The 27,147-nt window shown below is 43.9% G+C and overlaps 1 protein-coding gene across 2 annotated transcripts in view; it reads right to left on the reverse strand.

Moving 5' to 3' along the window:
- Positions 1 to 10,848: 10,848 nt before the first annotated feature.
- Positions 10,849 to 27,147, reverse strand: part of LOC133425044 (NACHT, LRR and PYD domains-containing protein 12-like) — a 210,295-nt gene continuing 193,996 nt past the window's right edge. For both annotated transcript variants that reach the window (XM_061715695.1, XM_061715696.1), the window contains exons 11-13: positions 14,486 to 14,668; positions 13,230 to 13,403; positions 10,849 to 11,745 (exon numbers count right to left, since the gene is read on the reverse strand). In XM_061715695.1, coding sequence (XP_061571679.1) covers positions 11,730 to 11,745; positions 13,230 to 13,403; positions 14,486 to 14,668 — 373 coding nt within the window. In that variant the 3' untranslated portion in view covers positions 10,849 to 11,729. The remainder of the gene's footprint in view (positions 11,746 to 13,229; positions 13,404 to 14,485; positions 14,669 to 27,147) is intronic.

The following is a 27,147-nucleotide window of genomic DNA, read 5'->3' on the forward strand; positions in this document are numbered from 1 at the left end:
ATATGTGAGGCTGGAGGACAGATGCGAGGATTTGGAGTCAAGGTCTCGTCGGCAGAACGTACGGATTATTGGCGTCCCGGAGGAGGATCCTGACTCGTCATCTGCAGCCGGTGTTTCCAGGCTCTTATCGGAAGCCTTCTCCCTCGGCGCTGAGCCGGTGGTGGACAGAGCCCACCGCACCCTCATGCCGAGACCGAAGCCCGGGGAGCGGCCCCGCGCAATAGTGGCCAGGCTCCATTATTACACCGACTGCGCTGACATCCTGAGAAAGGCGAGAGAGCGGCAGCAGATCAAAGTCCGGGGTATGTGCATCTCCGTGTTCCCGGACCACACCGCCAAGACAGCGCGGGCGCGCGCTGCCTTTAATGACGTGCGCCGTCAGCTGCGGGAGATTGAAGGAGTCCGGTATGGATTGCTGTATCCCGCCCGGCTGCGTGTAACCCATGATGGCCAGCAGCGTGACTTCACGTCGCCAGATGAAGCCCTGGCATTCATCAGGAAAATGAAAAAAGTGACTACCAGCTAGTTTTCTGGGACGATTTATCCAGCTTGATGTCCGTGCGGGACTCTGGCCCGGGGTGAGTGACTGAGTCAATTCAGAAAATGGGACTTTATGTCGTAATTTTTTATTTTTTATTTATTTATTAATTTTTTTTTCTTTTCTCTTCTAACTATCAATGGGAACAACACCGTTTAAAATTGATGGCCTAATCATTTCTCTGGTATGATGCCTTGATAAGAAAATATGCACGCACCCCTGTCTTTGCTTAAATTGTGTGCATGTGTGTGCGTGTCTGTGTGGGTGTGTGAGTGCATATATGGATATATCATTGTTCTATAGGCCAAAGATCTCCTTAATTTACGTTTGTTGTTACCCTGACAAGACAGCGATCGTCAGAATGGCTCAGATTGATGGTTTCATATGCCTCATATTTTTTTTTTTTTTTTTTTTTGAGGTTTTAACTCTGCAGGAGCTAATTTTGTTTTTGTTTTTGTATTTAGCTTTATAGTCGAAAGCATCTCTTTTTGAGAATGGCTTCCTTTGAAGCCAGCACGGCTGTTTCCATCGTTTGGGGATGGGATCATCTAATGTGCGTTGGGTGGGTGGGCGGGGGTTATGGGATGTTGGCTTTTTGTCTCTGTAGGTATGTATATACTCCTGAGTTTTGTTTGTTTTGGTTTTCCCTTTTACCTCTTTTCCTTATATCTCCTCTGGTGGTGGGTGAGTCGGTCTTATTTTCTCTCAGAGAATGCCTATGAACGATCGTAATCTGCGCAAGCCTGATACTGGATCAAACATTACATTCACTAGCTGGAATGTTAAAGCTGTGAATAATCCAATTAAGCGATCAAAGATTTTTTCACATTTGAAACGCTTGGACACTGACATAGCTTTCCTTCAGGAAACTCATTTGCGAAATAAAGATCATTTCAGACTCAAACGAGCTTGGGTGGGTGATATTTTTCATTCAAATTTTGATTCTAGGTCTAGAGGAGTAGCAATTTTGATCACCAAAAGAGTCAATTTCTCCGTCTCCAGGACAATATCCGATAAGAATGGTAGATATCTTATTGTTGCGGGCACTCTATACTGTAACCCTGTATTGTTGGTGAATGTATATGCCCCTAATTTTGATGACCCCAATTTTACGGATAGGCTGTTTGGCAACCTCCCTTTCTTAAATACGCATATTACAATACTGGGCGGTGATCTGAATTGTGTTATTAATCCTTCTTTGGACCGTTCGAATCCTCGTACTTTGACTCAATCCTCTATGTCAAAATCTATTACCGATTTTACAGTCAAGAACGGGCTTGTTGATCCGTGGAGGGTCTCACATCCTGGAGATAAGGAATTCTCTTTTTTTTCACAAGTACATCAGTCATATTCACGTATTGACTATTTTTTTGTTGATGGCTCTCTTCTCCCCAAAGTTACTTCTGTCGTATACCACCCAATTGTTATTTCGGATCACGCCCCTCTAACTTTGAATATAACATGGTCTGAGCGCCCCCGTTTTTCTTCTCCCTGGAGGTTTAATCCATTGCTTTTATCCGACGATGCATTTAATGTTTCTATATCTGCTTCAATAGATGATTTCATTGCATTAAACAAAACAGATTCTACCAGTTTTTCGCTAGTATGGGAATCACTCAAAGCATATTTGCGAGGACAGATTATCTCTTATTCAGCATACGCCAGTAAAATCCGCAGGGCTAAATTACAGGAGCTCACATCTAAAATTCAGGACACAGACAGACTAAACTCAGTTAACCCGAGTCCGAGTTTACTGAAACAACGGCTTGATTTGCAGTCAAAATTCGATCTTATAGCGACAGCCGATTCTGAACGGCTCCTATTACGCGCTCATGCCAACTATTATGAACACGGCGATAAACCAAGCAGGTTATTGGCTCACCAATTAAAAAGGCAAGCAACGTCGAGACTGATTCCCAGCATTACAGATTCTAATGGCACACTTACCACCGATCCAATCGCCATCAACACAATTTTTAAATCATACTACTCCTCTCTCTATGAGTCAGAATCTCCACTTGACACAGCAGAAATGACCTCCCTTCTTGATAATATCACTGTCCCTACTATTAATTTGGATGTGGCTAATGGCCTCGATGCTCCTTTCAGCTTGCAAGAAATTGCTGCCGCCATTGAAGCTACGCAAAGCAACAAGGCCCCTGGTCCCGATGGGTTCGGAGCTGAGTTTTTCAAAAAATTCAAAGACAAATTAGCCCCCCTTTTACTTTCAATGTACAATAAGTCCCTTGATCATGGCTCATTGCCTCCCTCTTTAATGCAGGCGTCCATTGCCCTCCTTTTGAAGAAGGACAAGGACCCTGAATCATGCACTTCTTATAGGCCCTTGTCTTTACTGAATGTAGATGTCAAAATTTTAGCCAAAGCACTAGCAATTCGTCTTGATTAGATCCTTCCTAGCATCATATCTGAGGAGCAGAATGGTTTCATCAAGGGACGCCAGCTCTTCTATAATGTTCGTACACTTCTTAATGTGATTCTCTCTAAAGATTCTTCTCCACTCCCTGAAGTTGTTATCGCAATTGATGCTGAGAAAGCTTTTGATCATGTCGAATTTAACTATCTTTTTGCAACACTTCATAAATTCGGATTTGGACACAGGTTTATATCGTGGATTAGACTTCTTTACACTTCCCCTCAGGCCAGCATTCACACCAATGACAACTACTCCACTTATTTAACATTATCACGTGGCACGAGACAGGGCTGCCCTCTCTCCCCTTTGCTATTCGCTCTATCCGTCGAACCACTTTCAATTGCTTTAAGAACTCTTCCTCTATTTCGCGGAGTCTCTAGATCTAATGTGGAACTTAAATTGTCACTTTATGCAGACGACCTCCTTTTATATGTATCTGACCCTTTAACCAGCATCGCACCAATATTATCTCTGTTGAAGAATTATGGATCCTTCTCCGGCTATAAGGTCAATCTTCACAAGTGTGAATGCTTCCCCATAAACTCCTCTGCTTTACAACTCAAACAATCTGATATCCCCTTTAAACTCAGCCCGTTGGGCTTTAGATACTTAGGGATTAATGTGACCCGCACTCTGCCCTCTCTTTTCACCGCTAATTTTTCCTCACTGGTAACTCGAGTGAAGGCGGACTTACAGAGGTGGAACTCCCTACCATTGTCACTGATAGGAAGAATTAACACAGTGAAAATGACTGTATTGCCTAAATTTCTTTTTTTGTTCCAATGCACTCCTTTATTTCTACCAAAATCTTTTTTTAAATCACTTGACCAAATTGTTTCCAACTTTTTATGGGCCGGTAAGACACCCAGAGTGAGGTATTTGCTTCTCCAAAAATTTAAATTTAATGGGGGTCTAGCACTACCAAACTTTATGCTTTACTATTGGTCAGCGCATATTCACAAACTAATTTATTGGCTTCAGTCTCCTGAGTTATTATGGTGCAGATTGGAGGCTCAGTCACTCTCTTCATCCTCTGTAACGGCCCTACTCTCCTCCTCTTTACCATTGAATCCCTCTAAGTTTACAAATAGCCCTGTGGTGCTTTCCTCCCTTAAGATTTGGTCACAGTTTAGGCACCACTTTAAATTTGCTTCTCCATCCATCTATACACCTGTTACTAAGAATCATCTGTTCCCTCCATCACTAATAGACACCACTTTTATGATTTGGTACAACCGGGGCATTAAGCACTTCAGGGATCTATATAAGGATAGTATCTTTTCCATATTTTCAGATCTGAGGTCAAAGTTCAATTTGCCTGCCTCCCATTTGTTTCGCTACTTCCAGCTTCGACACTGCGCCTCTGCTCTGTTTCCATGCTTCCCTTCCCTTCCTGCGAACCAACCGTGGGATGATCTTCTAACTATGAAACTCAGTCAAAAGTCTCTGATATCTAAGATATATGCACTGTGTATGACATTTGATGATCATTCTGTAGATAAAGCTCGGGAGGGTTGGGGACGAGAGTTGGGCCTTGACTTCACAGGGGAGCTGTGGGATAAAGCTATCCGTAGCATACGATCTAGCACGCCTTGCGCTAGACTTGAACTTTGCATGTAGTGGGAAATAATATTTGTTTCACCTTAAGTTGAATTTACTACAAATGAAGTTTCTCAATATATTCAAATTTTCAATAAAATAAGAGCATAATATGTGTCTGTATTGGTTCAATACGGAACGCAACTTTTAATTCCCAATTACGGAACAATTCCGTATTTCAAGGGACGGGTGGCAAGCCTACATAAACCTGTCCACGCCATCAAGGGGTTCCACAGGATTGCAGGTGAATGATGTAGAGATCTGTTAAATTAATTTTATATTGTTTATATTATGTATGCGCGCATTAAAATCTCTAATTCCATTCGGGTGAAAAAGGACATGGCGTGAAGTATGTGGATCTTCAGATGCAAACTAACGTTTCTTCAAAGGGATTTTGTAAATTGAAATGTTAAATAAAGTTTAAAATAAAAAAAATGAAAAGTATGTGGATCTTTTTTTGTCGCCGGTTGCCATGGTGAATCGTTGTATCAGGGCTCTATAGATACTGGCTTTTTGGCTATGGTGACGTCACCATAGGCGCAGATTCAGAATGGCTCAAAAAAAGGTCACGTGACACTGGAAGACTCAGTCAGGGGGGGGAGCAGACCCTGTAGAATTCCATGGTATTTTGTCTCCCCTGTGCTGGCAGGGTGAGGGGAGACCACTTTATATATGTTAAAACAAGAAAAAACGTGTTTTTCATAATAGGTCCCCTTTAAAGCTTTTGGCCTGTTCTCCTAGATCTGAGTCAACCTGGTTCTAGATCTGAGTCAACCTGGTTCTATATCTGAGTCAACCTGGTTCTAGACATGAGTCAACCTGGTAATCTGCACTTCTTCATCCAGTTGACCAGCTGCTCTGATCTCACTGCATTTGGCAAGGCTTTGGCCAAGGTGATGAAAGCATCCTGGACTGTTTCATGGACAATCAATGATGGTGTTAGTGCAGACAAAGAGATGATGATGTTATTGTTGAGAAGAAGGTTTTTCAAAATCGCGTCAACACCCCCTGTGGGCCTTCGAGAGGCTTTGTTTTATTAAACAGTGGGATTCCCCTGGTCCGCACCAGTTCTAAGTTTAGCTGCTAGGCGCCGGCCGAGGCAACTAGGGTCGCCACCCATCCCTTGAAATACGTAATTGTTACGTAATTGCGAATTAAAAGTTGTGTTCCGTATTGAACCAATTCAGACACATATTATGCTCTTATTTATTGATGTCATAACCTACAGGTGAAGGTCGGAAAATTTGAATATATCGCAAAACTTCCACAGCAGAAAACCAGGGTTTACGGCTGTGTATACCCCCGGTATTTCACGTGCTAGCACGGGAATTTATGTAAGGTAAACCAGCCGAAAACGAAAAATTTCCCCGGTCCGGAAACACCCGTATTGTACTGGGACCTCCTGCTGTGTTTGGAGTAGCCAGCTCAGCAGGGTGCCATGCTGGCTATTGTCACACAAAGGTGTGACATTCCAGACTTGAGGGGGGTGGGGGGGGGGGGTAACTTCACCCTCTACCAAACAGGTCAACTTAAGAGTTTAACAGAGCTAAAAACGAGCCATTGTCTCCCAGTGGCGCCGCCCGTTGCGTGGCACCGCTCTGCCCCAGTGACTGTTGCTGCACACGTAGGTACAGGGCTGCACTCTGCTTGTCTTTCCTCTGTTGAAGCACCTGGCACAAACCAGAAAGCTCCTCGTCTCTTTGGGGTGGAGGTGAAACTATCCACACCGCCCGTCCATCTACGACGCCATCTTCTTCTTCTGACATCAGGTCAAGGGTTGCATGCGCCCACACAGCCATTTCAGCGGGAGTCTGTACACATCTAGCCCTGGAGGCCAGCAACTACAAAATATAGAGTAGCAATTAAAATGCGTATAATTTTTACCAATATTCAATTAACACTAAATTAAAAACATCTCAGTTCCATATACTGTAACTCACTAACCCAAATATTGCTGTAACTTACCCTTGTTTTCCGTTGTCTAGTCTTCATTCATTAGAATTTAATTAGTTTCAATATCTATTCAAAGCAATTCTAAAAGAACAAGGATGGATGTGCCTTTCTTTTTTACCTGTTATCACGTCGCTGTCTGTGTCAGGAAAAGCAATGCCGACCTGCTCCAACATGTATGTCATAACTGCAAGGTTATGTGGAGAATTGATACTGTTGGGAAAGAGAGGAGCCATGTTAGTTGATTAAAAACAAACTCAAACCCCAAAGCAACCTTTTATTTATTTTTGTGTGGAGAAAATAGATCTAGATCACATGTGACTGCACTGAGCACACGTGACACGTTACTAAGAATACTATGTCATACATTACACTACATGTCATAGCTATCTGTTTCTGGTTATTTTCATATAAAAGTACGTTTTTCAATGTTTATAATTATTCACAAGTATGCAGTGTCATAACTACATCTCTGACGTTGATAAAAAACCAAACTGTTTGAAAATCTGTTGAGAATTGAGCAAGTTAAGGTTGTTTAAGCAGTACAGGCACCATTAAACACAATGTTGAGAGTGAGCAAGCTCTCCTGTGGCAAGATGGCCGCCGTGTGACGACGTCGCTCTGCATTGGCAGCAGCGCGGACGAGTCATCTAGCCTTTAATAAAGTCCATAGACATATATAAAGTTAATATATGTCTATGGACCGACCCATCACTACTAAATCAGTTTGGCTTTTCAACAATTTCTTTCCTAATGCCGTTTATTCATTTATTTTTTATTTTGCTGTGGTAAATTACAGTGATTACAAACAAAAAACATATATTTACCTTTGTTTTGGATCCAGCTTCATAGCGTTGTTTTCAGAATTGTGTAAACGTCTTACAGCCTCCTGTATAGATTAATAATACAAAGTTAGTGTGATTCTAAAAGTATTTAAGCATTATTGCCTCATGTGGACATGCAGTTAAATGTAAAAGGAATTGTGCACAGTCCTTATAGTCATAAGCAAACTTACTTACAGCAACACGTGTGTTCTTTGCTCTTTTAATCCGTTTTGCGGGTGTGGAATCGGAGCTGAAAGTTTCAACACGATCAGAGCTTAAGTTCTTCACTTCCTCGTCGAGTAGTTCAAATCTGCCGTCGATGTCCTGTAGTCTGCGCTCTATCTTTTCAAATCTGCTGTTATATAATAGATCCATGGGAAAAACACGGAAAATAATTCTGGAGATTTCATCTTTTTCTGCTGGTGCTGTGTCGTTGATACAGCGCCCCCATAGCGGCATAACATCCATCCAGTGAGTCCAACGCCTGCCAGATAATAACAATTTTCATGACGTCGGATTTTTGAGAGCTGGGGGTGGCATGAAATGAGGCGGAGGCGGCCGCCTCTTAATTTTGAATGCAGGGAAAAACCCTGAGTAAAATCAGAAAATGTGTATACAGTAAAATATTGTAGATCTGTTTTTGTATTGCTGAAGTTCCTGTCAACACCATTGATTTACATTTGTTCTACTGTGTACAAAATGGCAAGATTCTGACAGAAAAATATTTTTTGCAGTACTTGTCACATGCACATACTGTAAGCAATCAAAATAACAGGGTTCAATATGCAGTACAACAAAGGTCAATTCTCAAAGAAAGTACTGTAAATGAAACACAATGAAATGAAACCCTGTAAATATGAAAAAAATAAAAATACAGGAAAATTACGCATTTTGTCGACACAGGCCTGACGATCAGGCCACATGTTCTCATCCACGTCCTCCTCGATCCATGCTTGGTGTCAACTTCAAGCTATCTATCTTTGATAGGTTGAGGACTACTTGCTTTGTTTTGCAAAGAGTGTTCACACAGGTGCTGATAATTTTTGGAATTGAGAGAGCAGTTCCAATTCACTGCTACAAAGTTCATTATTCATTATTGAATGTTCCTGGGATCCACTTTAACTTTAGTTGAGATTCAGATAAAGATATTTTTGAAAATTTAAAAAGAACTAATTAAGAATTAAGCCCTACTTTACATTTACAGTATCAAAAATGCTTGCTTTGATTAGACAATGTAAATTGTGTTTTATTGTGGCAAAAACATTTCACCTGAGAGAGAGAGGAAGGGAGAGAGAGAGTTTGTGTGTGTGTGTGTGTGTGGTGGGGGGTGGGGGTGGGGGGGGGGTCCCCCTCCCCTCCCCTCCCTTTCCCTTTTTGAACAAAGGCCTTAAAAGGTCCACTGCTGTTCCTCTACCCGTGGCAAAAAAGTGGGGTCAGTAAACTCCCGATTACAGCTCAGAAATGGCCGTATTTCACAGTAAACTTCTTTCACCAGTAAATTCCCAATAACATCCACACACACCCAGCAAACACAAACATTACCGGTTAAATGCTATGTCAGCATATTCCCATAAACTCATCTTTTCGTGCTGTGTTCATTCGTAGTAAATTCAACTAAAGGTGAAACAAATATCTTATTTCCCACTAGAGATACTTCAAGCCTTTTTTTTTTATAATTTTGGTGATTATGGCTCACAGTTTATGAAAACCCCAAATAAAAAATCTAAAAAAATTTGATTTTATGAAATCAAACAATTCAACCATCAAAATGATAACGAATAAAGGCTTAGGATATCTTGCTTTGCATGCACTGAGACTCTGTAATATATTAGTTTCACCTTTTAAATTGAATTATTGAAATAAATTAACTTTTACACCATATTCTAATTTCACGACCTTCACCTGTAGCTATATTTTACATCTGGGCTGATGTGGACAAGCATAGCATAGGAGACTATTTCAGTTACTGGTATGGTTGTCTGTCTGTACAGTCATGCAAGTCCAATGCTATTAAAGCACTTTAAACTTTAAATCAAAGCATTTTGTTTTTTCATATCAAATAAATACATTTCCATGCAGTTTAGAAGTTTTGGGGATGTTCCTTTTTTTGGCGCCGGCGCTGCTGAAATCAGGCGTTCCTTATTTCTATTTCTGAAAGGTGGTAACCCGAGAGGCGACCCGCCGGGGGGCCCGCGCGAACGGGTCCCCGACGGGCGCCGCAGCTGGGGAGATCCGCGAGAAGGGCCCGGCGCGCGTCCAGAGTCGCCGCCGCCATCCGCCGTACCCGATCCCCCCCACCGGCCCGCCTTCCGCGCGGCGCCCCGCGAAAACCTCCGCCCGACGACGTGGGGACGCCGCTGGACGATGGCCCCGCGAGGCGGGCGACTGCTCCCCCAGCCGCGGCTCGAGCCCAGCCCTGCTTCGCACCCCAGCCCGACCGACCCAGCCCTTAGAGCCAATCCTTATCCCGAAGTTACGGATCTGATTTGCCGACTTCCCTTACTGATCCAACACCGCCTCCTCTGTTTTTGATTGGCTAATCCAAGGCTCTGGCAGCTTTATTGGTTTACAACAGCGTCAGTTTAATGCCTAACATGATTTAATTGGCTAGTCTAAACTGTACCACAATAAAACGCACATGCAAAGCTTTTTTTTTTTTTTTCCCCTCATTTTCAATTGACGGAAATCCGTCTAGAGACGGAGAACTTTAATCCCTGCATCTCTCTGCACTGGTACTGATTTGGGGCCTCATTTATAAAGCTTGCTTGTGCACAAAACCGGGCTTGAAAGATGCGCAAGCCACCTTCTACGCAAAGGTTGGGATTTAAAAAGAAAAAACGAACCGAAAAATGTGTGTATCTTTACGCCAACCTGACCCTCCCGCAGGAACAGTCTTAAGATATGGAGTTTGCATTCCCCATTTATGGTAGAAAGTGGGTGTGTAGAGGGCGGGGTATGAGGCGAATTCACCTGCGCAACCTTCCAGCTTGAATGTAATTTATAAAGCGAACATTGCGTGCAAGTGTGCGCGCACACGGTTTTATAAATCACATTTTTTTTCAAATTTTTTTTGCGCCCGCCATTTTCAGGCTTTTGGGTTTACATGCACTTTTAGTATGGATCCTACACACTCTTTTATAAATGAGGCCCCTGGACGGGAGCACTGGAACCTGGAGCTTTCACCAGCAGACTCTTCAGTGCAGGCAGGTCAGAACTCCTGAAAGCTGCTGCTTAGGTTCCCGGCAGGGAAACTTCCACATCTTTTTAGGGCTCTGCTTTCTGCAGAAGGTTCATGAGTGAGCGAGGGAAAGCTGCTTGAACGGGACCTGGTGCAGGACTTTTCCTTCCTCTCACCGGAACCTGTGGTGGAGAGTTTTAGAGGACCAGAGGAAGGCTTCATTCTGATAAAATGCTCACATCCTTCTCCCAGGTTGGAGTCTTCTTCTTCATTGTTACAACCCGGCTCGCAGGGGAAAGGGAAGCAACACAAAACCCAGTTGGTATAAGGTAAGGTAGTTTATTTGCTACTCAGACATGCCGGAATACCGGTTAAACGATTAACAAAGGGAAAAACAAACCAAGGAAGAGGGCCGGTGGGTGTTGTTTAAATCAAAAACCAAATATAACCAAAAAAGGACTCTTTAAGAGCTAAATGGTTACAACCAAACTAACTCAAAACAAAAAGGGAAAACAAAGGCTGTCTACACTTACTAAAGAAACAAAATACAACAAAACAGCACCCCTGCACCTAGAGTTTCTAACAAAGTCACCCTCAAAATCAGTCACAAGGTTAAACCCAAAACTAAATCCCTGGCCACACTTCAAGGGTCTTACAAACAAAAAACACAACAGCAAAGGACCACACAGTAGCTGCTATAAAGTTCTGCACAACACACAGAGGCGAGCTGTCCCACAATCAGCCGCCCAGACTGACAGCCTGGCAGGAGCTTTTCAGGTGTTCACTTCCTGATTGGGCGGCTGGGATTGGCCAGCCCCAGACACGCCGCACCAATCAGGGACCCAGGTGATCAGAGGGATGGACTGCCAGGAGCCGGGAGGCCGCACCAATCAAGGCAACGAGGGAGGAGCTGTGCAGCTTGGCAGATGCAGGGGGAGAAAACAAATTAAAACATAACATAAAGGAGGAAAGGGCAGCGGCCGTAACATTCATGCTGTTGTGTCTCTTCACTGCTGCTTTCAGCAGATTTAGGACCAGGGACAGAAGGAATGTTAGTCTGAGAGCAGGAAGGTGTGGTGGGAGCAGACCAGGGTGTTTGATGAAGGAGAAGTGGAGGTTGGTGGAGCCACAAGCTTCACCAACCTTTGCTGGTGTTGAGAGATTATAGGAGGACGTTTTCTCTGAGAAGAATCCACCGTCAACTTTTTAGATCAATTTTAATCTGCAGATAAAAACAAATGAGACTGCTGTTTTATTTTATACTAAACTCATGACATCTGGAAATAATTTTGAAGTTACTCCTGAAATCACAACAAGACTGTAAAAATATGAGAGTTTATGGAAACTGACATGTAAAACCATCCTGACTCTAATCAATGTGAGCAGGTAAATAATGATCAGTGAGGCAGAGGTGCGTGCAGCGTCCCAGCATGCACCTCTGCTCACACTGAACTGGCTGCTCTGTCTGATGCTGAAGCTGCTTCTGGGTCTGGTATCAAACCCGTCCTTCCCGATGAGGAACCTGGGTTTCTTCCTGAAGTTCATGTTCAATCCAGAGCCAACGCTTTACCTGCCATGGTTGAGGATGCTGGAAACCAGCCTGGAGTTCAACACCTTCCTCCAGAGATCTGATCAAGAATGACTGAATCTCCCCCTGAACAAGATCAGTCAATACTTGGAACATTCAGTCAAGTCTCTCTGTCATTCTGGGAACTGTCGGCACCATTCAATCCCAGACGTCTATGTGAGAGAAGAACTAGCAGAGAACCAAGAACTGGACCAGGAAGACTGTTCTACTTTTCTGAATCTCTACGAGGCTGCTGGACCACAGAGATGTCAGCTGGTAATGAAACACTTATTGGTCCAGGACGGCTGATGGATGAAAGCCTGGATTCTTCTCAGTCACGGAGCTTTTGGACAGTTTGACGTTAAGGACATTTATTGGAGGAAGTCAGGTCCATTTAATGTTGATGTTCTCCCCTTAGTTCTGTCCCGGTTTGAAGTTAATGTCCCAGTTTTGGTGTTTAGTTCCTGTTTTATTTTGTTTCAGTTTTGTCTTGACTTCCCTTGTTCAGAGACTCACATGAAATTATAAGTTTACATATTTATGCACATAAACAAGGACAGTTCTGCAGAGTTCGTAACCTGGATGAACCAATATGACGATTATTCCATCAACTGAACCTATTTATGATGAAATAACTGCACAAAAATGTTTATGAAAAATACAGTCCTGTTTATATATTATTATATTATCACTGCAGTTATTAGATTTTAAAATACTTGATTTCTTATACTAGACCAATAATGTGTTAACTTATTATATTATTGGTTCAAAAACGTTGTTCCTGTTTGTATTCCGTGTGAAACGGCCACATGGACGAGGTTATTGGTGGATTTTCCATTCTGGGTTCCTTCAGAGTTCAGAGCTGCAGTGGAGCAGCTGTGTGTCTGAACATCCTGGAAGGCTGTCAGCTGGAATACACCTTTATTTCTGGACACATGAACACCAGCACAACACTGGTCTACAACACACATCTGGATCCTCTGATCCTGCAGCCTGTCATCATCCTCCTCTCACAGCTTTACTGGGGAAAGCAGCCGCTGAGAAGCTGCAGCTTCACTGGAAACACTGGATCTTTGATACCAACTGGTTTTAGTAGAAAACTCCTGGAAGCAGCAGGACCGACTCCAACCTCCACTGACCTGAGAGTCTGCAGCTGGTAGTGTTGACTCTCCACCAGATCAGACAGCTGCTCCACATCTGCAGCCTGCAGGAAGTTCTTACTCAGGTCCAGATGTTTCAGATGGGAGGGGTTGGACTTCAGAGCTGAGACCAGAGAAGAACAGCTGATCTTTGACAAACTGCAGTCACTCAACCTGAACAAAGACACCAAAGAAGAAGAAACATTAGGTTATTTACATAACCCCGGTTCTCTGAGTAATATGAGTGAGATGTCTCATTATGGGATGCCCCGCTGCCTTAATCTCATTACACCAATGCTGATTGGCTGGTGAAACACTGTTTCCTTCCCAAAGCCCACGTGACAGGCGGCGATAGCTGCAAGTAAACCTCCACCGTGGAGAAGGCTTTCCGTTTGTCAACCAGGTCCTGCAAGAAGGACAATATCACTTGTGCTGGACACTGAGAAGGACTGTGTCCATTTCTGTGACAGCATCCCTCAAACAGCCTCCACTTCCAGTCATCCAGGGACCTGGTGGAGGAGGCTGCAGCACCAAGTACAGAGCTGAGCACCCCCCGCTGTGAAAGGCCCACAGCTGAAACTGGAGGTCCAACTGCAGCGGCCCTCACAGATCGGCCCTGGTGAATCCTGCCCCGACCTGTCAGGCTGCGTCTGTAGTGACCACCTTCCTGGAGAGGACGGACCCCATGGGCCGGGAGCCCCAGCCCACGCTAACCTCCGGTTCCTCCACCGCAACGTGGGAGAAAGTAGCTGCTGTGCTAACACTCGGTACTGGAGCAGCCGTGGTGAGGCGTTGTGACGGTGCCAACCGAGCCGTGGAGGGCGAGGAAAGCACAACATTCCAGCTGGTGGGACCGACGCAGCAGATAAACACATCCAAGGCTGGTTAGCGCCCGGCAACAGAAGCTAGTGAGATCTATCTGGGGACAGTTCAGCTAACAAGCCCAGGACGCCAGATGAGCTCCGATTGAGAAGAGGAGTTTGAATGACGTGGTGTCGTCCACACGGGACATCTAAGGTAGCTGGTGCTATCTGCGGCGGACAGACACGTTTCACCAGCCAATCAGCATTGGTGTAATGAGATTAATGCAGCGGTGCATTCCATAGTGAGATATCGAGAAAAATATGATGAAAGGGAACCAGAGCAGTAAGATGGTCAGTGTGGATCAGCAGGAGATCAGCCTGATGTCTGCAGGTTAGTGTCAACACAACTTTCACATCAGATTCATCTGAACACACAACTAAAACATGTCTGACCTCAGAGTCTCCAGTCTGCAGTATGGACTATCCAGGAAACCACACAGATGTTTCACTCCTGAATCCTGCAGGTCGTTCTGACTCAGGTCCAGATGTTTCAGATGTTTCAGATGGGAGGGGTTGGACTTCAGAGCTGAGACCAGAGAAGAACAGCTGATCTCTGACATCCTGCATTCCTCCAACCTGAATGAAGAATAAAAGATGTGAGCTAAAGCCACCAGGATGCAGGTTCCAACAGTCCAACAGAACCAGTGAAAAAGATCTTCATCAACATTCATGACATCATGCTGCTGCTCCAATAAAGACGTAGTGACTTCAGCTCTGCAGCTCTGCAGCTCCACCAGTGGATCCATCCGTACAAACGCATGTTGTGCAACCAAATGATTCAAGTTTCCACATAAACAAACATGTCAGGAGGAATTCTGGGACAAATGTCAACTCATTAATTTGTATGACGAGAAAATTAAGCATTTCTTTGAACGTCAGAGACACAAAAACATGATGAACTGATGTCTAATATTTCAGGTAGTAAAACTAATCTCATACAGATGAGAATTAGAAAGGTGATGGCAGCTTTATTTCCCTTTTCTTACTTCAACACACGTGTATTTATATTTAGTTTTACACTCTGAAAAACATAAAAAAATATTATTTGTTGTACCTTATGTCTTGCTGTCACCTGGATGAATGATCATAACAGACTTATTAAGACATGATATTAAAAACCTAGAAAGAGATGTTTTCCATGGTGAGAGTTTTATATCTGGTAAACTTGTATTAGTACAGCGGATTACCAAAAAAACTGTGCACTTTTTGAAAAAAGCATGAAACTTCTACCTAAGGCCCTGGAGAGGTCAAATTCAAAATGGCCGCCAAAAATATTGAAAAATGCTTAACTTCGGAACCAAGCACAGTAGAAGAACATTTAAGATGTCATTTCCCACAAATTTCTAGGTGCCCATTCAGTTAGTGATACTTTTGAGACCAATAGAGTTCAAGAAAATGCCTTCAGATCAATGTCAAGGTCAATTTATTCAGACAAAGGGAGGCGAAAGACGGAGAAAGGTGGTTTATTTCCCAAATAATGAAACAAGTGATTTTTTTTATGATGACAAGAATTATTATAATAACTTATATTAATACAGCACCTGTCATAAAACCTACTGTAAGGTTGCATAACAATCAAACAAACAATCAATAATGGATCACATAATGGAAATCAAATTTCTTAGTCATGAAGGACTAAACCCTAACACAATCTCCCGAACAAAAACAGAGATCAGTACACGCAAGTGCAGCTTTGACACATGTGCACCGTCCAGTGCACCCTTTGCGGCAGTTACACCTGATCAGCTCATGGCAAGATTTTGATGCTTCAGGGAGAGCTGTCCAGAATGGCTGCCACCCAGTGGATTCTTTTCTCCAACCCCAGTCAGATGGGTCTGGGATGTTTGGATCCAAGACCAGTGGCTGGTTCCATAGGTTGGCCTGAAAGCAAGTCCTCTTGATGTGCTCCTTGAGGGCTGCCTGGGTTGGAGGGATGTTCTCCAAAGTCCTGGACTTCTGGGAGAAAAGATATTTCCTGGCATCGTTTACCTCCATGCATGCACTGGTTCGGTCGTACATCAGCACCACAAATCGTTCGATCAGTGACCTTGATCCTTCACTGACCTCACTTTGCATGGCCAGGAGTTCCTGCAGAGCATCAGTGACCTCTGGGAAAGAATTCCAAGTCTCCCAGGCTGTCTTCTTTCCTCAGCCAGCAAATGCAGACACAATGTCACACCCAGTGAAAGCATGAAAGACGGGGAGAGTCAGGCACTTGGCAGGAGTCATTGTGGCAACAATTTGGTGAATAGGAATGTACCTGAAGCTCGGTCCAACACCAAAGGCAACCCACAGCTCATCAGGAGCTATTTTGCTGAAAGAAGACACTGCCAATACAACCACGTCTGTATCAACTGTACGTATGGTCACCTTCTTACAACCCTTCTGCACAGCATCTGCCGCGTGCAGAAGTAGCCGAGTGTCAGCCTCCTCTTGCAGGCATGGGGCAAGGCAGGCCACACATGAGTTAGTAAGAGAGCAGAGCACTCCAGTTCCATCAGTTGCATACAGTTCCTTGCCCTGTGCAACAGGCAGGCGAATGGCTTCTCGTGTCAGGAAAGAAAACAACTCTGTTTTGTTGTCATCGCATCGAAGGAAGTCCTTCCAGTTCTTGGGCATCGCATTAAGGCAGTGGTTCTCAACTCCGGTCCTCGGGACCCCCTGCCCTGCATGTCTTAGATGTTTCCCTGCTTCAGCACACCGTGATACAAGGAGCTGTGTCATCAACAGAACTGTCCAGACTTTGATGACAAGCTGGTGACGACTGTTAATTAGAATCAGGTGTGTTGATGCAGGGAAACAACTAAAACATGCAGGGCAGGGGGTCCCGAGGACCGGAGTTGAGAACCACTGCATTAAGGGATGCCACTCTTCTCCTCATGCCCTCCCCCTTTTCTGCCTTGTTGAGGCTTTCAGACTGGCAGATAAGTATACATCCCAAACAAGGTCAACACGGGAGCTTACATCGAGTTGAGCAGAGATGTATGGTGCAAAAACAGTTTCACCATACTCTTGGAATGTTCTTGATGTATTTGGATTCAGCATTTGAACCACAGCTGCACCATCTAAAATAACTGCATCAGCCACGGGGACACTCTTGTTTTCGGGCAGATTTGACTCCAGACATCGAAGCAGATCAGCTTTAACCCCAAGCCGAAGTTTTCCTCCACTTGACAGAGCTGGGGGTGCTGCCTGGTTTTCATGGGAAAAGAAATTGTTGATGTCGCCATCTCTTGTTTGACACGAGATGTACATCCTTGAAAAAAGACCACAGTCACTCTTCAGTGCAGCAAGTTGTGCCTTCTCTTTTGACTTGACCTTGACAGGTGGCCTGCTGAACAGTGGCAACTTGTTCTTTGGAAGAGGATGTGTGATAGGTGTTGTACACTTATCCAGCCTTTCAGTCACAAACTTAGTGTACTGCTCCTCACCAAGGGTAGCAATTCCTCTTACAGTGTCAGCTATTTGGGTGTCAACAATGTCTCTTGTGTCAATGACTAGAAGATCCTGGCTGTGTTCTAGAAAGGGATTCCCCATCTCTTCCAGCACTGTTACGAGTGCTTAGACCTCCTTCAGGAATGTTACTTGTACTGCAGGTTGCTGCTCATGGTGTCTCGAGTCACTAGGTTCACACTGTTGCTTTGTTGCCTTTTCTTCAAACTCGTTAGTGATCCTTGCGATCTCTGGCCCAGCTACCATCCAGCGTCTCAGTGCTCCTGGATTCCCAGTCAATCCAATTGCCCCTCCAGAACCTTTCACCATAGCATTATTCTGTTCATGGCACTGGTCGATAGCCATAGCAGAGAGTTTGTTGGTGGTTTTGTGTACTACAAAATGTCCTGACATGAACTCTGCATGGACATCTGGGTGTCTGTCCTTAAGGGCCATCATGTCCCGGATGTGCACGGACAGCCACCTGCTGTAGTGCGTATGATCAAGGGCAAACATCCAGGGCCTGTGTAAGGGAATCCACGTACAGCTGGAAGTTGCCTTCTCGAATGGACCTGATGTACCGTAGGAGGAGGAGCTCCAATGACAAGGTCTTGTACCAGTAGTCAAAGTGGCTGTTAAGCTAATTGGCTAACCACTAAATAGCTAGCATGCAAGAGTTTGGCTTTAGGAGTCATTACTTGTAGCTATCAAGATAGGTGATATCCTTTAAATTAGAAAGCTGAAATCTATGCTGTGTTCAATCATTCAACTGACTTAGCTCACAAATTACTACGTAATTTTAAACATTCACAACATTACTGATAATGTTCAGTTTACCTGTTGGAGGTTTGTCAGAATATTCATGTCAGAATATTCCTGCCAGAAGTTGTCTCTGCTCCAGACTGTAACGTTAGTTGTTAGCCTCAGCTGCTCAGGTGTCATCCACCCTACTGACAACTCTAATGGAATTAGCTACTGATAGAGGGCCACCTGGACCTGGAGGTAGTTCTAATGCTAGAAATAAAATCACTACACATCATCATAGTTAATAATAACAGATAGTAAAAAGTTATAGAACATTTTGGGGCACATGGATACAAATACATATTTATTGCGTTTTTTACATTTTTTTTTTTACCTTGACCTTAAATAAAATGCATTTTCTTGAATTCTATTGGTCTCAAAGGTATCACCAGCTGACTGGGCACCCAAAAATCAGTAGGAAATGACACCTTAAATGTTCTTCTACTGCGCTAGCCTTGGTTCCAAAGTTAAGCATTTTTCAATATTCTTGGCGGCCATTTTGGATTTGACCTCTCCCGGGCCTCAGGGGTCAGATCTGACTGTCCTCCACATCTGAAAATAAACCTCATGGTATCATCTAACAGTGGTAGAAGTTTCATGCTTTTTTCAAAAAGTGCACAATACTTCTTGTTTTGGGGGATATGCCGCTGTACTATATTTGTTGAAATGAAATTTAACGGTAGTCAAAGGAAGCCAACATACAATATGTAATCCTGGATCAATCTGGGATTTAGTCATACTTTTTTCTGAAATATGCTTTTCTGCGGCTGCAGAAGGAAGAAGCGTTCAGGAGTGGTGATAAGGACAGGCTCAAAAAGGCAAAGTACACGTTTAGCAAGGAGGTGAGAGTAGCTAAACCACTGTACTCTGAGAAACTACGCCAACAGTTCTCAGATAACAATGCCAGCTCAGTTTGAAAGGGACTGAGACAGATTACAAACTACAAACCCAGAGCCCCCCCCTCCATCAACGACCAACGCCTAGCCAACAACCTGAACGAGTTCTACTGTCGCTTTGATAAACAAAGGGACAGTCCTGACACCATCCCCCGGGACTGCACTAACACTCACCAGTTCCATCCCCCCAACTGCACCCCCCCTCCCCAGCAGGGGCTGGAGCTTCTCTACCACTTCACACCCCAGATGCCCATCCTCATCCCCCCACACCACAGCTACGCCCCTCTCTATGGATCTCGTATCTCTCCTGGAGAGATACGTTAACAAGATATTCAAAAGACTGAACCCCCGCAAAGCAGCAGGACCGGACTCTGTCTCCCCATCCACCCTGAAGCACTGTGCCAATCAGCTGTCTCCGGTGTTCACGGACAACTTTAACACCTCCCTGGAGACATGCTATGTGCCAGCCTGCTTCAAAACCTCCACCATCATACCTGTCCCCAAAAAACCAAGGACCACAGGACTTAACGACTACAGACCCGTCACCCTGACCTCTGTGGTCATAAAGTCTTTTGAGCGCCTTGTGCTGCCACACCTCAAAAAATGCACCGACCCACTACTGGATCCCCTGCAGTTCGCCTACAGAGCCAACAGGTCTGTAGACGATGCTGTAAACATGGCCCTGCACTTCATCCTCCAGCACCTGGACTCCACAGGAACCTACACCAGGATCCTGTTCGTGGACTTCAGCTCTGCTTTTAACACCATCATCCCATCTCTGCTCCAGGACAAGCTCTCCCAGCTGAACGTGCCTGACTCCACCTGCAGGTGGATCACTGACTTCCTGTCTGACAGGAAGCAGTGGGTGAAGCTGGGGAAACATGTCTCTGACCCTCGGACCATCAGCACCGGATCCCCTCAAGGCTGCGTTCTCTCTCCTCTACTCTTCTCCCTGTACACCAACAGCTGCACCTCCAGTCATCAGTCTGTCAAGCTCCTGAAGTTTGCGGACGACACCACCCTCATTGGACTCAACTCTGATGGTGATGAGTCCGCCTACAGGTGGGAGGTGGACCAGCTGGTGACCTGGTGCCTACAGGTGGGAGGTGGACCAGCTGGTGACCTGGTGCCTACAGGTGGGAGGTGGACCAGCTGGTGACCTGGTGCGGTCGGTACAACCTAGAGCTCAACGCTCTAAAGACAGTGGCGATGATAGTGGACTACAGGAGGAACGCAGCCCCACCTGCCCCCCTCATCCTGTGTGACTCCCCAGCAGACACTGTGGAGTCCTACCGCTTCCTGGGGACCACCATAACCCAGGACCTCAAGTGGGAGCTGAACATCACCTCCCTCACCAAAAAAGCACAGCAGAGGATGTACTCCTGCAGCAGCTGAAGAAGTTTAACCTGCCAAAGAAAATGATGGTGCAGTTCTACACGGCCATCCTCACCTCCTCCATCACCATCTGGTTGCTGCTGCCACTGTAAAGGACAGGAGCAGGCTGCAGCGTATCATCAGCTCTGCAGAGAAGGTGATTGGCTGCAACCTCCCATCTCTCCAGGACCTGCAGCATCCAGCACCCTGAAGCGTGCAGGAAAGATTGCAGCAGACCCCTCCCACCCCAGACACGAACTGCCCCAGACTCTTCCCTCTGGCAGGAGGCTGCAGTCCATCAGGACCAAAACCTCCCGCCACAAAAACATTTTTTCCCGACTGCAGCTGTCCTCATCAACAAGGCCCCGGTCCCCCCTCTCACCCGTCTACCACGGACTGCCCCCCCATCCCACTCTACGTTACATTAAAGGGGACCTATTATGGCATTTAATGTATATTTTAAACAGGCCTTGAATGTCTTAAAAACAATCTAAAGCTTGTTTTTTCTACAAAAATCAGAAATCCAGCCTGTGGGCCATGTCTCTAGTTTTACCGCTTCTAACCTCCTTTTCTGTGAGTGATTCTGAGGGGAGGGGAGGCGAAGCTATGATAATGAGGCTCTGCGCTGATTGGCTGATTGAATGACGTGTAGCAGGGGAGGGAACAAAGCCTCGCTCTGGGCAGAAGAGCCGGCTGCGTACACAAAGCGTGTCCCATGCGAGGAAGCTTCGGCGACAAAAATAAATTCCATTGCTTTATTTTTTTTGTATGATTTACGGTTCTGCGTTAAATCGACGCGTACCCTACGCCGTAGGCTCAGCGTTGGTGAAACGCGGAACCATAAATCAGCCTTTAGTTACCTGAAAAGGGAACGGGTCACCTCCTTATGTTACAAGACAAATGAATCATGTTAACTGTAAAGAAATCACAACACTGAATTTTCACAAATGGCAACTTTATTGCTAAAAAAATAAAAGAACATAAGTTGTATAAAAATAACATTTATGCACTATTGCTGGCTCAAGGAAGGACCGTGCGCCTTCTGAAGGTGTCGTTGAACAGCTTCAGGTGCTTGGAAGATCTGAAACCATTAACAGAAGAAAAATGTATTACTAATAGAGCTCCGGTGTTACCTAACACTCCGTTAGGAAACACTGGAGCCACCGGAGCTGCTCACCGGTCCGGTGAAAGGCCCCGGTGCTCCGGAGCTAAGCTAAATACTTAGCCCATGCAAAGATCATACTTGTAGACAAATATAAATAACATAAAAAAATAACGTCACTTACCACTGACTTGTGTGCAGTTGCCGGGTCCGTACTGTGGGAACTGATCCTTTTATGAGGGTAAGTGTCGATGCATAACCTAATTTTTACTGTCCCCCTCGCTGTTCAAACAGTCACCGCTTCTAAACAATGGCGGACGCTCCAGCCGGCGGAGTTGGTTGTGGGCGTGGTTTCAGCAGCGGAGGCCGACCTATGGATTCTGCTCCCGCTGTTACGTAAAGACGGGAGCAGATTCTGAACGGCTCGTAGAAGTCACATGACACTGGAAGATTCAGCCGGGCGGGGTGAACAGACCCTGCAGAATTTCGTGTCTTTCCATCTTTTCTGTGTTGGCAGGGTGGGGGGGAGACCACTTTATATATGTTAAAACAAGAAAAAACTTGTTTTTCATAATAGGTCCCCTTTAACGTAAAGATTCCAATCCTGACCTTATGCGTTACATTAACGCACATCCTAAGTCACTCTTGCACAGACTCATATCCGGCACTTTAAAAACATCATATTGTACATTTTTGCTTATACATTTTCTCTCTTATATATTTGCTTTTATATTTTATATTTGTTTTGTATTGCACCAATCACCACAACAAATTCCTTGTGTGTGTTCAACAAACTTGGCAATAAACCTTTTTCTGATTCTGATTCTTTTACACTCATATAAATTAATTTTTAAAGGGAACCCTGGCTATTAAGACATGTAAGTCTTAAAAGATAAATGTTGGTATCAATTATAACAATTTGATATAAAAAACCTTTTTGATGTCTTCGTTTTTATAAAATTTGAAAATATACAAATATACTATATAACTCGTAGGTCGCCATTGTTGTTTACACTGCAATGCACTCTGGGTAGTGACGTCAGTCGGTTGCACCTGCTGGCCCCCGTACACTGTTATGACTGTTCAACCAGATAATCCAGAGGATAAACATGTCATCATGTCAAGGAGGAGGACAACACTGAAAACATATCTCAAAACGAGCCAAATGAAGACCAAGAAAGACGGGATGAGGCGAGAGTGGGACAAAATCGATGGTGTCTGTGCAGCAACTGCGAGTCGATGCCAACAGAGAAGGAGAGCGTTTGTTGTCAAGAGCTCATGTTTTTGTCAGCAGCTGTTCACGGTAAGCTATTGTGTGATAAAATGTATTCCAATATCAATAATTTTGGAGATTATTAGCATCCACCGCTGTCCTATGCTTTATAAATCATTAAGACAGTGGCGCTGCCAGGATTCAATTTCGTAGTAAGCACAGAAACAGTCTGTCCACTGCTCTATACGGCTATGTGATGGCCACAGCCACACAGGCCAGTTGAAGAGGGTAATATCCTACACACTAGGCCCTCATTACTTTAAGCACACAGGCTAATTTTATTTGCAGTCAGCCACACCCCAAACAATTCAATTAAACATTAAGGTTTAGTTTATTTGATATATAATTTGTTTGTTTATAATCTTACACTGTTTAAATAGAGTGCATATGTTTCTTCATTGTAACGTTATAGTTCATTTTTGCTGTTTATATTAATCTTTATTTCCTTGTTTTGAGTTACCATGCTGGTGGAGGAGTTACCTTTCCTGGTGAAGCAAAAGGCGTGGCCAAGGGTGGAGGACTGCTAAATCCTGTGGCATGCCCATTAAGCCATACTATGTGCTGTTATGTTAGAGGGGGGGATTAGGGGTTTAGTTGGTTTCCTTTTGTATTAGTTGTACTTGTTGTCCATTTTGGTTTCCCCTTGTGTGTTATTTGGTTTGGCCAAGCCACTATATATGTTCCCTTCTGTGTCATTATAGGAAAAGTCTATGGATCAGCAGCAGCGTCCCTTTTAAAAAAGGTGGATATAATTCAAGCGAAGGCACTACGGATATGCAGTGGGGCTTTTAGAACAACTCCAGTATGTGCACTACAAGTAGAACTGGAAGAAATGCCATTAGCATTAAGAAGAAAACAGTTGATGAGCAATTATTGGGCATCGTTACAGGGACATGGTGAGTCTCACCCTACAAAAAGAGTTTTAAAGGAGTGCTGGGAGTTTGGAAAATGTAAGAAAGATAACTTTGGTAGGGTGGGGAATGACATTGCTAAAGAGCTTGGTGTCGGGGAGATGAAGTTAAGTCCAACTGTGGTATATCCATTAATGCCCCCATGGAGGATGATATGGCCATATGTAGACTGGCATTTGTTGGACTTAAAGGGAAAGAGACAAGAGGTTGATCTGGCAAATGCAGCAACTCAGTATTTAAAAACAGAGTACAGTGATTTTATTGAAATATATACGGATGGAGCTAAACAACCGGAGACTGGAGTGACTGGTTTTGGAGTAGTTGTTCCTTCAAAGAGTATAGAAATGAATAGAAGAACTTCAGACCATTTAGCAGTCTACACAGTAGAGATGCTGGGTGTGCTTATTGCTTTAAAATGGGTGGAAAAGATTCAAGTTAAAAAAATTGTGATTTGTACAGACTCAACTGCAGTTTTAGCTAGTATGAGATCGTCTCATTCAAAGAGTCGTCAAGGTCTGCTGTATGAGGTCCTTCAGTCAGCCACAAGATCAGTTTTAAAGGGAAGTGACATTAAGTTTTTATGGGTCCCTGCTCATGTTGGAGTTAAGGGAAATGAGATGGCAGACAAGATGGCCAAGAAGGCAATACAGAAAACGGTGGTAGAAATGAATGTGAATATTAGCAAGTCTGAAGTTAAAAGTGTGATCTGGGAAAGAGTGAATTTAATTTGGCAAGAAAAATGGAGCAACGAGGTCAAAGGAAGGCATCTATATAGTATTCAAGAGAGCACTAGAATTAAAAGGGTGGGTAGTGGGAAAAGAAGAGAAGAAATTGTATTGACAAGGCTAAGATTAGGGCATAGTGCCCTAAACAAAAACTTGAAGATTATAGGGAAACATCAGAATGGTTTATGTGAAGATTGTCAAGAAGATGAGACGATAGAGCATGTTTTACTGAGTTGTAGGAAATATGAGATGGAAAGGGAGACTATGAACAATAAATTGAGAGAATTGGGAGAACAGGAATTTAATATTAAAAGTCTGTTAGGAATGCAGAATAGAAAACATGTGAAAGCATTAATTGAGTTTTTAAGAGACACAGAATTATTTGAAAGAATATAGTAAAACAAAGAATGAGTGTGTGGCCGTTTTCGAATTCAGACACTACCGCACTATATGCTACATACTGCAAAGTATGCACTGAATACTGCCTACTGAATGAAAGATTCAGTACGCTGCTCCAGCAGACCGTTCACACAGCAGTGTGCTACAGTGTATCCCAGAATGCATCTCGCACCAAAACGTCAGCGAAAGATGAGATTTAAAAGCAGACTAGAGTGTTTCTCAATCCTGGTCCTCGTGTTCCCTGTCCTGCATGTTTTAGATGTTTCCCTGCACCAACACACCTGATTCTAATTAAAGGTCCTAATTAGCTGTCACCAAGGTCTGCACAACTCTGTTGATGACACACGTACTTTTATCACGGTGCGCTGAAGCAGGGAAACATCTAAAACATGCAGGAGGACCAGGATTGAGAAACACTGGACTAGAAGCTGTTGTAATTCCAGCTGTAGCGCTGTTAATATGCCACTTTATTACGTTTTAACATCTTTTAACATTCAGGCGTAAAAGTAAGGCGTAGAAATTTGATCCGATGTTTCGGGGATCAAAAGAGCCGCCGGTCCGGCCGCATCAGCAGCTCACGGCCGGAGAACTGACGCGATCGCCGGGTCAACCCACGGCCTCGTCCCGGGGAGAAACCTGCAGCCCTGTGGAGAATTGTCGCCGGCTGAAATAAATCATTTAGCAAATAAATGTTGGTTTAATAGATGAAATCTAACAGTTGTAGCTGTCACGTTAGTTTGTCTGAATATAAAGTGAAGCGTCGTGTTGTTACTAGTTGGATACCACAGACAGAACAGAGCTGTATATCTTATAGCTCAATGGGTTGATTAGCGACTTTCGGACAGCGAACGGGGGTTCGATTCCAGTCGGGCTATATTTTGCAAATTTCCCCGATGTGGGACTAATAAAGGATTATCTTATCTTAAAATGTTGAAATAGCAGTAAAACCAAATTCATTGATGAAATGACATAAGGGATGGAAATGGATTTTAATAAATGTATTGAAATGAACATATCAGTCTATTGAAGTTAATTTTATTTTATTTATCTTCTCCTCTCTGTCGAGTAGCTCTCTCTCCATCTTCTCCTCCTTGTCCAAACCCTCTCTCTGCATCTATTTATTTCAGCTCCCGGACAAATTCTCTGTCAAAACACAGCAATGAAAGTTATTTCATGAAAATACAACGAACTACCGATATATAACGTTGTCATAACACTTAGTTCACTTTTATTTACGTAGCAAGCATGCTAAGATAACTAACAAAAACCTAACATACTATTAAAAACCCACAATTTTTAATCGTTGTCCTTACACTAAATTGAATTAAAAAGGTTATATATTAAAGTTACTTACATTTATATTCCTCCTTCTCCCTCTCCATGGTGTAACTAGTCCTTTCTGCCTTCACATCACATCACTGTCCGATTGCAGCTGTTTTCTCAATAAAGCTTTGAGAAAAAAAAGAAAAAAGCGCTGCCCGGCCGAGGCCGCATTGCATTCTGGGATATTGTAAGCGAGGTAGGCTGTTTGAAGCATGCTGCGGATTTTTTTCCAGATCAGTACAACATCCGGGTATTTTTCGCACACTGCAGATTTCCTTCTGTTCACATACAGCATACTACTTACTACACTTTGGCCAAATCAGTGTATACTTGTAGTACAGTATGCGAATTCGAAAACGGCCTATGAATCAGTTTCGGTAGTCTGGACCATGGAAATGATCCAGAAGAGGGCGGTAATGCACCGGAAAAAACTGGATGCCAACCGCCAATAAACCTCAAGAAGAAGAAGAAGATTATAGGAAAAGTCAGTTTTTGTTTAGTTGGTGTCTTGTTATGTTGCCAATAGTTTCAGTGTAGTTCTGGTTTGTTGACCTCTTTTATAAACCTGGATAATGAGTTTTGGTTTATATATACATTTTTGTAGTAAATAAAACCCTTTTTTTAAAACAACTCCTGTTCTCCTCCTTGCTGACTGCTTGGTCCCTAACAATTGGTGGCAGTGGTGGGATCATTCAGTGGAGGACACAGGATTTTTTTGACATTGTTGTTAAAGAAGGTGCTTCTGTGAGACAGCTTAGTTACAGGATCCCTGAACGCATGCTAGACTCTCTAAAAAAGGAGATTGACCTGATGCTG

The sequence above is a fragment of the Cololabis saira genome, chromosome 24 (assembly GCF_033807715.1).
Source record: "Cololabis saira isolate AMF1-May2022 chromosome 24, fColSai1.1, whole genome shotgun sequence".
Taxonomy (NCBI): domain Eukaryota; kingdom Metazoa; phylum Chordata; class Actinopteri; order Beloniformes; family Belonidae; genus Cololabis; species Cololabis saira.